Below are 16349 nucleotides of genomic sequence, written 5' to 3' on the forward strand. Positions count from 1 at the left end.
ATCCTATTATGTGAATATACTAAATTTCTCAATTAGGAAAGCATCTTAAGGCACCCAATTAAATATGCATGATACAAATTATATCAGTTATATAACTAGATAGAAAAGTTTGAGAAGGTAACTACTTAAACACTAATGCCCACAGAGAAAACAAACTAACACAATATTCAATGTATAATCTTATTTTTGAATTACTATACTGGTGTCAAACCCTAGGACTTCAAAATTCATAACAGGGAGCTAATATTATAAAGTAACCATCAAATAATTTATATTTATCCTAGTAAAATAATGTAGAATGGCAAAGAATATATGGTTTATCTGCCTTCTGTGTTTTAGTAAGAATTATTAAGATTAAAAAAGGCTTAATTTTCACCACTGCACTCCCGTCTGGGTGCCAGGGTGAGACCCTGCCTCCAAAGAAAAAAAACCTTAATTTTCAGTCTTGCTGAACATGAAAAATAACAACCTAGCAAACAATTTCCCCAAATTGTAGAGCTGAATATTCTTTTATGTAACACAGAAAAGACTGAAAATCCAAAGAATAATATCACAGATGCATAATGCATTACGTTGAAAATATTTAAAGAATAAAGCAGAGGCTAATGCACAAAATACATACATTCTTTTTTCATTTCCTTAAAGCACCTCAAATTCAGAATCTGTATTTAGCCTTAACTTACAAATGACAGCTTCTGACTCCTCACATTGAACTTGTTTTCTGGGGGGTGTTTTTTATTTTTAATAATAAAATTTCAGAATAAAAGGTTTTTCTAGTTACTAATACTTATAAATTACTTTTCAAAATGAATACAAAATGTGCAAGGAACTAGTATTAGAACTGCAGAAGAAAAAGAGACCTTAAAGATTATTTAGTCCAATTTTCACAATTGAGGAAACAGAGGCACAAAAAAATTGGTTTGTCAAATAATGACATTTAATTCCTTAATTTTATGGGAGGTAGTCTTACATATTCATTATTAACCAATTCACAAATCACTGAAGGAAATTTCAATTGCCTTCCTATATAAAGGTTCACTCATGAATCTACCAATACTGAACTGTCTTCATATAAACCAAAATATTCTATGGAATGGCTGACGAAGTCCAAAATTAAATCCTCTGCAATTTAAAGCAGGGGTCCGCAAACTTTTTCTGTAAAGGGCCAGATAGTAAGTATTTTAGGCTTTGCAGACCATAAGGTCTCTGTCACAACTACACAACTCTTCTGTTGTACTATGAAAGCAAACACTTAAACAAACGAGTGTGGCTGTGTTCCAATAAAACCTGATAAACAAAAATAGGTGCCAGGCCAGTCTTGGCCTCCCAGCTGTAGTATGCTGAGCCCTAACAGATGAAATTAACCCAAATGTAACTTAATATAAATAAAATATTAAGAACAGGAAACACACTATACACAAGCATCAGGATAAATAATTTCCAACAAAATATTTAGTTTGACATGAAAAATACTTGAAACACAAAAACTTATAATTTGGAAATGGGAGATGAAAGAACTTAATTTTTTTTTTAAAGTATAATAATCTGATAACTTTGGTTTGCTCTGTACTATCTGAATATAGAAAATATTATATCTGAAAGGGGTATTAAAAGCTTCTACATAACAATTAAGACAAAGCCCAAATCTTGGTATTATTTCAGAATCACCTATTATATAAAGAAAATGCAAAATCCAACAAAAAATTTTTGAGATTGTTTACTTGTCCTTACAAGTTTGGTTTTTAAATGGAATTTTCAAAATGAACATGGCAGAGCTGCAATACATACTTTATAAACCATAAAATATGTAGGCAAGCTAAAAGGGGAAAAAAATTAAACATGCCATCATGTACTTGCTTGAAGCTCTTCTTTTTTCTGGGGCTCAACTGGCCAAAAAGGAGTAAATACACTACCACACAAGAATCAGAAAACAAAAGGAGAAATTTGATACAGGAGAGAAACATTTACATTTAATTTTCTTTATATCATCTAATTTGAAATGCACAGACAAAACAGCATTTCGCGCATACATGTTATACCATGAAACACACATGTTGATAAATGTTTCCAGTATTATTTTAGCAATAAAACCCTAACAAAATATTTAAAGACCTAGGGGTGAAAATCAAACACACAGTATTTTAACTAATAAGATTTCTGATGTTGCTTCTTAAGTTGCTGCTTTGATACCCCACAACTTTTCACTGTATCATCTTCAGCTTAAATATGAAAACTAAAATCAAGTATCTGCAAAAAGGTACTGTCTTTCTGTGAACAATCAGCTTAGTTTTGCACAACCACAGCAAATCTTTTAAGATTTATCAAAGTACCAAATTACTAACATATTTTTACAGGTTTCGTCAAGAATTTTATCAGGCTGTTATGAAAATTAAATGAGTTATTATAATATTTGTGAAGGGCTTAGAATAATGCCCATATAGTAAGTAGTTTATAAATGTTTACTAAATACGAATTTCATATTGTCTGAGGTGCTAAGCAGAAGAAATGTTTCATCTACCTCTTTTAGAAGTAAATTTAGCTGGCTGGGCACGGTGGCTCACGCCTGTAATCCTAGCACTTCAGGAGACCAAGGCGGGGGGATCAAGACCAGTTGAACCAGGAGTTCAAGACCAGCCTGGCCAACACAGTGAAACCTCACCTCTACTAAAAATACAAAACTTAGCTGGGCATAGTGGCGTGTGCCTGTAATCCCAGCTACTCGGAAGGCTGAGGCAGGAGAATTGCTTGAATGGGAACCCGGGAGGAGACTGCAGTAAGCCGAGATGACGCCACTGCACTCCAGCCTGGGCTACAGAGTGAGACTGTTTCAAAAAAAAAAAAAAAAAGTACATTTAGCTTTGATGCCTCTAAATAGCTGAGCATGGTGGCTGAACTAAATGCATCTGCCCACATTTCTCTGCCCCTTCCTACATATTCACTTTCTTAGACCAAGGGCTTAGACCAATTGTGAAACATTAACTCAAGTGAGGGAAGAAAAAGGCGCAATCGTGGTTCAACAGTGTGAATCTTAGTATCCCCATTGTCAAATACTGAGATTACAGGTAATGGGCCCTCTCAAGGAGGAGCCTTTGCAGGCATGGAAAGAGCAGTTGAAAATGTGTACAACCCCATTGTCATTTACACATCCATTTAACTTCAGTAAACAGGATATAATCAACATCATTATCTCTCTCCTCTTCCTCTCATCAGACTTTTAGTAATTCAAGACCACTGAGACTAGAAACTGCAAAAGCTGTTACGAGGGAAAAAATTTTACATTTTCTCCTCAAAATATTGGAAGGGGTAAACAAGCACACAGAATTCTTGGCCAGGCACGGTGGCTCATTTCTGTACTTCCAGCACTTTGGGAGGCCAAGGTGGGCGGATTGCTTGAGCCCAGTTCAAGACCAGCCTGAGCAACATGACGAAACCCCGTTTCTACAAAATAAAAAAATAAAATAAATAAATAAATAAATAAATAAATAAAATTAGCCAGGCATAGTGGCATGTGCCTGTAGTCCCTCCCAGCTACTTGAAAGGCTGAGATGGGAGGGTCACTTGAGCCCGGGGAGGTTGAGCCTGCAGTGACGTGTGATCGCACCACTGTACTCCAGCCTGGGTGACAGAGCAAGACACTGTCTCAAAAAAAAAAAAAGGAAAGGGAAAAAAACAGAATTCTCACTTGGCTGGACATTTTTTTGTCCTTCATGGCTCAAGTCAGAATCAGAACACTCAACAGTTTGAATGGCTCCCAAAAAGTTCTCAGACTTGGCAGGTTCAACTGCCTAACTGAAGATATTATGGCTTAAGGCATCTGGTCCATATTGATAGAAAAGAAAAAAAAAAAAAACAGAGTCATTTATTTTACTATCATTTAAAAGCAAAACAAACAAAAAAAAAACCCCACTGTGTCAAAGGGCAGTCACTAAATACACAATATTTTTGTAAAATCTCTTTGAAAATATAATCTCCTAAATATGTTATATCCATGCCTAAGTAATTCACATCCAAATTAGTTTTTTCTTAGTTCAAAGATGAAGATTCTACTTTTATTCCAAAGACATTATTTTGCCACACGCTGACCTGGTTAAGAAGAGACTGAATCTCAAATTACAGTTCCATAAACATGATAGAGATTTGAGAGAAAAAAACAATTTTAACCAATGAACTATTACTTATAAATATAAACAAGTAATACAGTATAAACTATAAATTGGATCTCTTATGCTACTCTAAGTCTGGAGCCATTTTCTCTCTAGCACCAAATGATATACATTTATTAATATAACATACAACTTTTAGCAACTATATTCACCTGAGCTAAACAAAATTAGGAAAGTAAATCTGTTCCAAAAATTTAATTCTTAAGTCAACAGAACTACCAATTTTCAAAGAATTACCAAATAATAAAATGCATATTGCACATTATACTAAACATCACTTCATTTTTTTGGTATCACAAATACTCTGTAATTTTTTTTTTTAAAAGAAACTCAGCAGCTTTGGTATGTTATGGCCTCAAAAGATTTTTCAAAAAGCAAGCTCTGGCTTTATTATTCCTAATATTTCAGAGAAATCGTTCTCTGTATTCTTTTTTTTGAGACAGGGTGTCACTGTTGTCACATAGGCTGGAGTGCAGTGGCATGATCACAGTACCCTGCAACTCAAATTCCTGGGCTCCTGTGATTTTCCCACCTCAGCCTCCTGAGTAGCTAGAAATACAGGTGCATGCATCAATGCCTAGCTTTTTTTTTTTCTTTTTGGTAGAGACAAGGGTCTCACTATGTTGCCCAGACTAGCCTTCCAAAGTGCTGGGATTACAAGTGTGAGCCACCACACCTGGCCCATTCTTTCTATTCTAACTGTAATTAAATGATTAAATATTGCCAAATTTTAAGTAACAACATTTATTCTTTTGGGCTATATACATGAAAATGAAAAAATTATGTATGCATTTCTTTTCATCTCTCAGTTTTTCTTCTATGGACGAGAAACCTAACATTCTGCCAAGTAAGCTATTAAAAGAAGGGTTTCATTCTGAAATACGAAAGATTTAATATTATGAAAAAAAATTTTTCACAGGCTTTCAGAAAACTGTCACTAGTGGCAATTTTTAACACTTTACATTTTCACAACCACTTAATAAATGGTTTTAAACAAAAGTACCAGTTAGGGCAGGCATGGTGGCTCAAGCATACAATAATCCCAGCACCTTGGGAGGCCAAGGTGGGAGGACTGCTTGAGCCCAGGAGTTCGAGATCAGCCTGGGCAAACAGGGAGACCTTATCTCTACAAAAATAATAAACTAGCTGAGCACGGTGGTGCACAACTGTAGTCCCAGCTACTCTGGAGGCTGGGGAAGGATGATCCCTTGAGCCCAGGAGGCCAAGGCTGCAGTGAGCTATGATGGTGTCACTACACTTCAGCCTGGACAACAGAGCAAGATCCTATCTCCAAAAACATAAAACAAAAAAGCAGTACCAGTTAATAGAGAAAAATACTTAAGAGAATTTTTAGTTATCTTTGGATTTATATTATCTAAAACTGCTTGCTTTTCCTCAATTTGTACACATAACCATGAGTTAATTATATTATTATTAACAAAAGACCTTAACTCTCAATGACACTCTAAGTTGTTCCTCATGAAATTTTTTTTTCAGTTTTTTATGTAAGAGATATAGTATCTCTTCATGTACGAGATAAAGCATCTCTTACATGCTTTATCTTAATAGGCCAAGAGGGGAAAAAAATAGAAACTTTCCATTTCAAAGTGTGTATACATGCATATGGGGTAAGAAGTTCTCCCTGTAACACCATTTAAACTATAGCAACTCTGTGAGCTAAAACATGGAAAATTATGTAAACAACCCCTTTCCACCATAATGGAATGTACTGTTTTTAGAATTCTATAGGACTTTTAAAAAGTCAAAATACATGACAAATGAGAAAATAACAGATCACTAACTCCTAAACATTCCCAGATTTTTAAAGGGTGTGTATTTTAATGAAAATAGTCTTCTTTTTAACTCTTCTGATAAAATGATTCTGAATTTTTTTGCAATTACATTTCAAAGACAATCAGATCCAAATACATCAGATATAAAAACAGCTACTTGATTTAAGATATTTACTATGTTCTTTTTTTTTTTTTTTTTTGAGACAGGGTCTCATTAAGATGTTTACTATGTTCTTAATACTTATACTTACCTCTCTTTCTTTGAGATGCTGCCAAATCCAAATCAACATTTCGTCTGCCACTCTATTCAAAGTAAAAAGTAAATAAGTAAAATTTAGTCGTGAAAAGTATTTTAAGATTAAGATTTAATAGAGTATTCGAATAGAAATTTACATAATTACAGCAATGTCTTACTTATTCATCATTCAAGTCGAACTAGTAACAAAATGTCCCTAAAAACTCACTGAACATAGCTATAAGGAGGCTCAAGCACATATAACTGAAACACTAACTCAAAAAAGTCACATTAATTAACATTGCAGAAGAGCAGTAGTTTTCGTTACCTTTTTTCCATTGGAATCTTTGTCTTTTATCTTCCAGACACAGGATGATCTTATTAACACCTTCTGGATGCCTCAAGCCTTGAAGTAGTGCCCTATTTTCCAAAATTACTATTCCTTCCTCTAGCTTCACTTTCCTTTCTTTTCAAAACCTCCACTAGCTTCGCTAGGTGTTTAGAGGAAGAAAATCTGATAGTCTCCGTATTGACAGAAAAATAACAGTCCTAAACCTTCTGGTAGTATTTGAAAAGATTTTTAAATGTCTTTTTATAAAACCTATTAAAATAGACAAATCTCAAATTCATTAAACTACAGAGTTTAATAAATCAGTGAAGGTTTACAAGAACAATGGAAGTATATTTCTGTGTGCTATCTGTGTATCTGGTTGGGGGTGGGGTGTAGACAACTGCCTACTTGGCCCATAAAACAAATCATATATGACTTAAGCTTACGCATAGACTTGACATTATGGTATTAGCAGTTTCAACTGTACTCTATCATACAATCCAAAAAGTTTGCGTCAAAGAAGTAAGGCTCGAAGTGACAAAACAAGGCCGGGAGTGGTGGCTCACACCTGTAATCCCAGCACTTTGGAAAGCCGAGGCGGGTGGATCGCTTGAGGTCAGGAGTTCGAGACCAGCCTGGCCAACAATGTGAAACCCCGTCTCCACCAAAAATACAAAAGTTAGCTGGGTGTGGTAGCACACACCTGTAATCCTAGCTGCTTGGGAGGCTGAGGCAGAGAATCACTTGAACCCGGGATGCAGAGGTTGCAGTGAGCCAAGACTGTGCCACTGCACTCCAGCCTGGGTGACAGAGCAAGACTCCATTTCAAAAAAAAGAAAAAAAAAAAAGTGTCAAAACAGATTCATTTGAAAAATGTTGTAGAAAATCTTTACCTAGTCACATATATAGATACATGTACCCATGTTGCAGATAAACACACTTTTTCTTATACTCACCCACCTATATATCAACAGAAATAAGTATTATATATTCTTGGACCATTTGGTGCTGGATAAAACACCAAATAGTCTTCACAAAGCTCCTCAAGGCATCACTGTGTCAGGTAATAAAACATTTTCATTACATAGTACTTTTGCCATGAGGGCTCATGGAAGGAAACAATCTCAGGCCTCAGAACCAGAAATATCTGGTTCTCTTGAACAATTGTTTTTTATCTTTTAGACACTGTGAATTATGTAACTCATTATGCTTTTCCTGTGTGGCGACCAACCTCTAGCAGAACACCACACGATATGAGCCAAGATAAGAATATCCTACCCAGGGCTTTATTTTCCTCTCTCAGCCTTTTTCAGTCCTAATTCATTCATCTAAATTATCCTTTTGTAAAGTATCTGTTTTCACATGCTAAATCAAATCCTGCGAGAAACAAGGGAGCTAGGGAATAGACTAGAAGGGTGTAGCAAGAAATGTTGGTAAAAATGACACCTGTCAAACAGTTAAACTTACGGTTGGTATATTCTCTGCTAAAACAGAGAAGTAGATAACACATCATATAACACATTTTATGAAAGAAGGTTAAAACAAAGATTTGACATTAAAGTGGTTAACTTCAAACATTTTAAAAAAGCATTTCATTCACGAAAAATTCAGAGTAAATGAGGTATCAAAGATATCTTAAATAACCTCATATAGTATAGAAGGGTAACATATTTCAGCTGGAAAACCCAAACTGTCCCAAGTGCTTGCTCCTCTTCATCCACCCCAGGCTCTCTGAAGTTGAAGGCTTAGCCCAGATCTCCCTTCATCTGAAATGGAATCTGCTTTCTCTCTAGTTCTTGCCTTTCCATCTTTTATGACACTGTCTTTCTAATATTCCATAAGAAAAGATAATCAAAAGTCAATCTGGTGTTTTTTGTCTGAGACAGTGTCTCATTCTGTCACCCAGGCTGGAGCGCAGTGGCGCGACCTCGGCTCACTATTACCTCTGCCTCCCGAGTAGCTGGGACAGGTGCTCACCACAACACCCAGCTAATTTTTTTTTTTTTTTTTGTATTTTTTTGTAAAGACAAGGTTTCATCTTGTTCCCAGGCTGGTCTTGAACTGCTGGGCTCGAACTCCTGGACTCAAGCAATCCTCCCACCTCAGCCTCCCAAACTATTGGGGTTACAGGCGTGAGCCACTGTGCCTGGCCCAGTCTTTTTTAAAAATGGACTTTTTTAGTCTTTTTAAAATTTTTCTAAAAACTAAATGAACAACCAGAAAACCTAAATGAACAATCTTGCCAATTAAATCTAAGCTCAATTCTCCTCCATTGATCTGTTGTTCCCATTTGTAATTTTCCAAATGTTTTAAATTGTATTACCAAATTTATTCTTCACAACACAGTGGAGGCAAGTACAACGGCATTATTCTCCATCTCAAAGATAAAGAAACTGGAGCTCAGGAAGGTTAAATGTCTTGTACAGGTCAAAGTCCATAGTGAGTTTTTAACCCTATTCTAAGTCACATTTCATTGCTCATTTCCCAAAAGTATGCCACTTTAATTTTACCCATCTTCCTTTTTATATTTTCATTTCAACTGAAATGAGTTATCAATCATTTACAATATGTAAAGCACTGTGTAGGAGGTATCAGGGGCATTTAGGAAAAATAAAAACCAAAAAATCCTAGTTTTTCAGTGGGTTTACTGGGAAGACATACTAATAATACATAAATGAATCCACCATAAGACAAACAGTTAATTATTAGAGATCCTAACAAGTTGTTATGGGACAACTGGGAGAGTAAGGCAGCTGGGAAAGCTTTCTGGAAGAGGTAACATTTTAGACAGTCCTTCAGGGAAAGACAGGACATCAGCAAGGAAGGCTAGGAGAATTTTTAAGGCAAATAGTGCTTTAGCAAAGCCTCAAGAGGTATTTTTGGGGTCTGGAAGATGCACTACTATGGCAAAAATGGAGAAGAACACTGGTTCCAAAAGCAGACAGGTGACACTTCCCAGAATCTTTGATTTCCGAGTAGGCAGTGCAGTCACTCCTACATTTGATCCGTCTGTAATTTGGACTTGCGTGGACTAGCCAGTTCTCTGCAGTAAGACAAGATGTTTGAGTAGGAAAGTAGCACAACCAGCAGGTAGGTGTTTTGTTGTTGTGTGTGTTTTCAAGAGTTCTAATTTGGAGAGAAGTATCTAAGGAGCAAAACTGGAAAAAGGGGGACCAATCTGAAAATACCTGCTCCATAAAAAGGTAATAGGGTGCTTTAATTAAAGAATGGAAAAAACCAAACACATGTGGAAATTTTACCAAAATAGATTAGACAGTTATTTATAAATTTAAAAAAAAAAAAATTCCTGACTACCTACCATGGGCTAGGCACTATTATAGGTGCTTGGGATACAGAAGTAAATAAAACAGCAAAAAATTCCTGTCCTTAAAGAACTTTTATTCTAATGTAGACTAAGACAAACTGATCAATGAATAACTACATTATACATTAAGTGATCGGTGCCCCAGAAAAAAAAAAAAAAAAAAAAAAAAAAAAACAGAGCAAGACAAGGGGAACAGGGAGTGACTATTTGGAAAAGAAGGAAAACTGCCATTTTAAATAGGGTGGTCAGCATAGGCTTCACAAAAAAAGTAACATCAGAAGGAAGACTTGAAGAAAGAGAGGGAGTTAGCCATGCAGGCAATACCATTCCAGTCCTAAGAAACAGCCAGTTAAGGCCCTAAAGGGAACTTGTGTTGTAGATTCATGGAACAGCTAAGAGTCCAGTGTGGCAGAAGGAGAATCATTGAGGAGAATAACAGAAGAGATCAGAGAGGTAGTGGGATCAGACCATGTAGAGCCTTACAGACCCCTGAAAGGACTTAGGCATCTAGCCTGAGAAAAGGGAAGTCATTGCAGGACTTTGAGCAGAGAAATGACATGATCTATGTTTTAAAATTATCACAGGGTTGGGAGCTGGGTGCAGTGGCTCACACCTGTAATCCCAACACTTTGGGAGGCTGAAGCAGGAGGATCACTTGAGGTCAGGAGTTTAAGACCAGCCTGGGCAACAGAGCAAGACATAGAAATTCAAAAAATTAGCCAGACATGGTGGCACATGCCTGTAATCTCAGCTACTCAGGAGGCTGAGGCAGGAGGATTGCTTAAGCTCAGGAGTTCGAGGCTGCAGTGAGCCATGATCGCACCACTGTACTCCAGCCTGAGTGACAGGGTAAGATCCTGTCTCAAAAAAAAGGTAAATTATCACAGAGTTAGGAGACTAGATAATGAGTCAGACTGATCAGATTTTAAAAATTAATTGACAGAAAAATAAATGAACACAGAGGAATCTCACTAGACTATAAGACTGGGAGTGTGAAGTGGAAGCACAGGGATATTAATGCAGATGAAGGAGAAAAGGAGGAAGTATAAACAAAATGTCATGATACAATGAAACATAAAGACACTGTTCAACTTTCCTTAGATCAGGAATCCTTCATGGAAGCTTTTTTTAAACAGTAACTTATTCTTTATGTAGCACTTTATACTTTTTCAAAAATATTTTCATATCCCTTATCTCAGTTCACAAAATAGAGGAATTTCAGAATTAAACATGGAGCTCATAGATAAGTCCATCTCAAATGCTAGCATTTCTCTATGAGCTGTCACATGATATGACCAAGATCCCACAGCTCTTTAACAGTAGAATCGGGACCAGAAGCCAAGTCTGACACATCACCATACACACAACAGACACTACCATCTTTGCATTACACAATAGGACACTAAAGCCCAGGGAGGTCATAGCACATATAGAATCACACATAAGGCAGAGGAACAGCCAAATTGAAAACCTAGCTATCAATTAATTCCAAGTCCAAAGTTGCTCAAGTAGAAGCAATCTTCTAAATAGTTTTTGCTTTATATTTTACCAGTGACACTGTAGCATGCCTTTACCTTACTTCCTTTTTATATAAATTAGCATCTTATTTATCTTTACCCTAAATGCCTGCAGTCCAAGTTCTGAGGCATTTTTGATAGTTAACAGAGCTGTTAAAAGATTATAAGTAGAAGAGGTATAAACAGATTTGTACTTTAGATATACTAGTTTAGTGAAATGTGGAAGGTGGGCACAAGGCAAGAGGTGAGGCAACCAGTTTGAAGGCTTCTGCACACGTCCACTCAAATGAGAAAGTTTAAAACAGAGCAGTGGAAGGAGGAAAGGGAGAGGAGAGGACATTGGAGACACACTAATGGTAAAATTTTTAAGACTTAACTGGATTGGGAAGGGGTGAAAGATAAAGGGATCAGGAGATAAGAAAAAGAAGAGTCAAGGATGATCTCAAGTTTCTTGCTTGGATAGTTAATGTATCATCGACTAAAATAGGGAATAGAAGAGAAACAGGTTTGGAGAGAGTTCACTTGTAGATAGGTTACCGTTAAGATTGGGGTAACCTGACTCATTTGGGTGGAATGTCCATCAAAGAGTCAGATATATGAATTTAGAGTTTAGAAAGAAGTCAGAGCAGCCGGGCGCGGTGGCTCACGCCTGTAATCCCAGCACTTTGGGAGGCCGAGATGGGCGGATCACGAGGTCAGGAGATCGAGACCATCCTGGCTAACACAGTGAAACCCCGTCTCTACTAAAATACAAAAAAATTAGCCGGGCGTGGTGGCGGGCGCCTGTAGTCCCAGCTACTCGGGAGGCTGAGGCAGGAGAATGGCGTGAACCCAGGAGGCGGAGTTTGCAGTGAGCCGATATCGTGCCACTGAACTCCAGCCTGGGCAACAGAGTGAGACTCCGTCTCAAAACAAACAAACAAACAAAAAACACACAAAAAAAAACAAAAAAAAAGGAAAGAAGTCAGAGCAAGAGATTAAAACCATTAACACCTATGTGGTAAACATCTATGCAATATAGTTATTTCTCTTAAAGTTCTTTTTGAAAAAAGTTTTTATATGTCTAAAACAAACATATTACTTACTCGAACCAAAGTCTTACATATCTATACCTTGAAAACAAAAATCTTTCTTTACTGAATCTGGGTATACCTACCAGTGTGTAACCCTCTTCATCTGATTCAGGCTGAGACAAATCAGATTCACTCCTCGATTTCATCAGTCTATAATTTGGACTTGCGTGGACTAGCCGGCTCTCTGCAGTAAGACTTTCACTCCTGTCTCACATGTACAAAAAAAAAGTTTTTTGATATAGGACTGTTAGTGAACATAAAATTGAATGGAATTGGAGTATAGAGATATATACACACAGTGAGGAGTAACGTCAGTTGATAGGAGATTCTGACTCTTGTCTAAGCACAAAGCCCTTCTCAAAATAATTTGCGTGTCACTAAACTACAGAGAGATGCAAGTAACTTCACATGCTTTTTCACTGCTGTTGTTTATATGTATGAAAAACTGTGCCTCATTTAATCAGAAATTTACAGCCCATGCTGAATCAGTATCAGTATTTACATTACTTTAAATTCATCCTACTCAATTTGCATTTCTTCTTTCATGTCTATGTTAACATCAGAACACTGTAACTTTGGAAACAAACAATTTCAGTGCATTAAGTAACACAGGGAAGTGAGTAGGTCATGTTTTCAGTATCTAGTCAGTCGCACCTGGTCATAAGTCCACCCCCTTCAGAGGCACTTGTTGAAGGTTGCTGCAACTGTCCTTCTTCTCTTCGCTTCTGAAGCTCATCTATCACAGGACTTACTCCTAATATTAACAGGGCACACCGATGGATCACGGAGTTGCATGCAGCAGTGTACACATCCTGACCCTCAGGAAGGTCTGTGCTGACCCTTCGCTCTTGCTGAGACTGAGGAGGTGGATCATCAGCTCGAGCCCCAGACCCTGCCCCACTGTTCATTCTATCTCGGTCTCGGCTACGAGCTACTTCACGGGCTGAGAGGAAACACTGAAAGATTTCTGTAACATGCAACACAAAAACAAGGTCTTAACACATGGGGAGAGAAGAGCAAAGAAAATAACAATAAAAATAGTCAAAAAGTTTGGACCAAAAACTTACTGAAAGAGGGAAAAATTATTTTTTAGACATTATATACAACATAGTTAACTTAGTTAAAATTACATTTAAAATATATTAAAATACTATATTTTCATTAAAAATTACATTAGGAAATACAATCTGCCTTTATAGAATTTAAATGTGGTATTTCAAATGTTATTAATGAATTAGATCAGTTATTTTCAACGTATGGTCCCAGACTAGCAGCACCCACATCATCTGGGCACTTGTTAGAAATGCAAATTATCAGGCCCACCCCAGACCTTCTGAATCAGAACCTCTAGAAGCGGGGCTCAGCAATCTGTGTTTTAAAGGCCCTTCAGCTGATTTTGAAGCCCACAAAAGTCTGTGAGGCACAAGGTTAGATAAAAATAACTGCTTATTTCTAAAACGTTCACAAGCTTGGTATGAAAAATTTGACGTTTTTAAAAAAAAAAAAAAGACAAAATTTAAGTTATATTAGTTACAACAAAAAGTTCCCTTTCCCTTTCCAAAGTCCATATAATCCCTAACATCTACACTTTGCTACATCTTAAACACATTAAATAAGCACTGTCACTAAAGGTCTTTGCTGAAACAGAATTTAGTTTTAACATATGGGGCAAGATTGCCTCCAGAGTGAGATGGCATCACCAGGAATACCCATCTGACTCCAGCCTTTCCCCATTTCAAAGTGCAAAACATCAGTGGAGTTAACAAGGTTCTGATGCAGTGGTAGATATTTCACATTAGGAATTTTTTGCACAAATTTGGAGTGAAGACAGTATTCTTCTTCTTCCTTTTTTTTTTTTTTTTGGAGATGGAGTCTCACTCTGTTGCACAGGCTGGAGTGCAGTGGCATGATCTTGGCTCACTGGAACCTCTGCCCCCAGGTTCAGTTCAAGCGATTCTCCTGCCTCAGCCTCCTGAGTAGCTGGTATTACAGACGCGCGCCACCAGGTCAGGCTAATTTTTTGTATCTTTAGTAGAGACAGGGTTTCACCATGTTGGCCAGCTTGGTCTCGAACTCCTGACCTCGTGATCCGTCTGCCTCGGCCTCCCAAAGTGCTGGGATTACAGGCGTGAGCCACTGCACCCGGCCCAAAGACAGTATTCTTAATGGGAAACCCAGGCCAAAAAAGTTGGTAAAATACTAAATTCATCAGTTAATATGGAAGTACAAACTTTAAAAATTGATCTGTATATTTTATAAAATTGTGACAATATTTTTGTTATGCTATTAAAAGTCCCTTATTTCCACAAAAATCAAAGCAATAAGCCCTCTCAAGAGTCCAGAACTAGAAATCAATTAAAGGGTTAAGAGAATGGTCATTGGTGTTTGGGGCAGACCTGGTTCTAATTCTAGCTGCTACTAACTGTGGCCCAAGTCATAAAATTTCGCATCCTTAAACCTTAGTTCATCCATCTTTAGAATGAGGTAATACTAGAACTTTAGACAGCTGCAATAATGAGCTACTCTATGTAAAGAACTTGACCAGTGCCCAGCATATACAGATGCTCTAAAAGCATCGCTAGTTTAAAAAGTATTAGTTCCCAGATGACTATCATTCTTTACTGTAATTGAGGGTTATACTTTACTACATTTTCACCTTCAGTCTGCTTCCAGGAATTTCTAAACTAAGTTTATATTCAACTGCAAAAGTTCCCTCAGCCTAGGTTTGTAAAATACAATTATTTTCCTTCCCCATCTCCAACTCCCTTTACTCCATTTGGACCTTTTTCCTTTTTTTTTTTTTTTTTTTTTTTTTTTTTTGAGACGGAGTCTCGCTCTGTTGCCCAGGCTGGAGTGCAGTGGCGCAATCTCGGCTCACTGCAAGCTCCGCCTCCCGGGTTCACGCCATTCTCCTACCTCAGCCTCCCGAGTAGCTGGGACTACAGGCGCCCGCCACTGCGCCCGGCTAATTTTTTTCTATTTTTTAGTAGAGACGGGGTTTCACCATGGTCTCGATCTCCTGACCTTGTGATCCGCCCGCCTCGGCCTCCCAAAGTGCTGGGATTACAGGCGTGAGCCACCGCGCCCGGCCCACCTTTTTCCTTTTGTTTAAATCATGTTTAGTCTTGTTTCAAGCCCCCTCAAAAATCATTTTTGGAAGTATGCAGAACACAAATAAGTTGATAATAAAGTAAGTGCCAAGTTAATTCACAGATACAGACAATCTCAAAACCAAATGCATTGCTGACCATAATGTTTTAGGGTACAGATTGAATGCACACTTTAACTTGAAATAGCCAAATCACTCAAAAGATACTAATAAATGTTTTAAAAGCTTTGACACTTCTCTTTAAACATATAAATAATTACCTTTAAAAACTATCTGTAGCCATAAACGTATGAAAAGTTTTATTCACCCAGTCAATAGCAGTCTCATGTATATTCCTGCTCCCTATCGAAAGAGCAGTGTAGTCAGTGGGTGAAATTTTTAATTTTAAAAGTTCCACACATGGAAAACAATATGGCTCTCCCAATAGGCATAGAAAGGGGCTCTCTTCCTCACCGCTCAGAGGTCTTCGAGGCTGATGGACAACTTGTTGCCTCAGAGGACATATTTTGAATGGCCCTGTCCGATGACTCATGGGTTTCATTTTACGCATGAGGCTCAGTGAAGCAGGTACTGACATTCCTGCTTCCAGAGCTTCTCAGCCCTAAATACGTAATCCAAAAGCATCAGAATAGTACTAGCACAGTTGTAGGAGCCCCTGAAATACCAGCTAATACAAATTGAGATCACCAGCAGAATATAAAGTCCTTTTAGAAAAACTATGGAGAAAGTTTGCCTTTTTCTTTCAAGTTAGTTCCCCTATCAAAAAGCATGCCACAGTTTGTATCTAGAAAGTAAGAAGGGTA

At 37.4% G+C, this 16349-nt stretch overlaps 1 protein-coding gene across 2 annotated transcripts in view; it reads right to left on the bottom strand.

The window, feature by feature from the left end:
• HERC1 (HECT and RLD domain containing E3 ubiquitin protein ligase family member 1) overlaps window positions 1-16349 on the bottom strand; it is a 219080-nt gene that overhangs the window by 88171 nt on the left and 114560 nt on the right. For both annotated transcript variants that reach the window (XM_073012219.1, XM_008016333.3), the window contains exons 23-25: window positions 13092-13404; window positions 12521-12641; window positions 6208-6259 (exon numbers count right to left, since the gene is read on the bottom strand). In XM_073012219.1, coding sequence (XP_072868320.1) covers window positions 6208-6259; window positions 12521-12641; window positions 13092-13404 — 486 coding nt within the window. The remainder of the gene's footprint in view (window positions 1-6207; window positions 6260-12520; window positions 12642-13091; window positions 13405-16349) is intronic.

This window comes from Chlorocebus sabaeus, chromosome 26 (genome assembly GCF_047675955.1).
Source record: "Chlorocebus sabaeus isolate Y175 chromosome 26, mChlSab1.0.hap1, whole genome shotgun sequence".
Classification (NCBI taxonomy): Eukaryota; Metazoa; Chordata; class Mammalia; order Primates; family Cercopithecidae; genus Chlorocebus; species Chlorocebus sabaeus.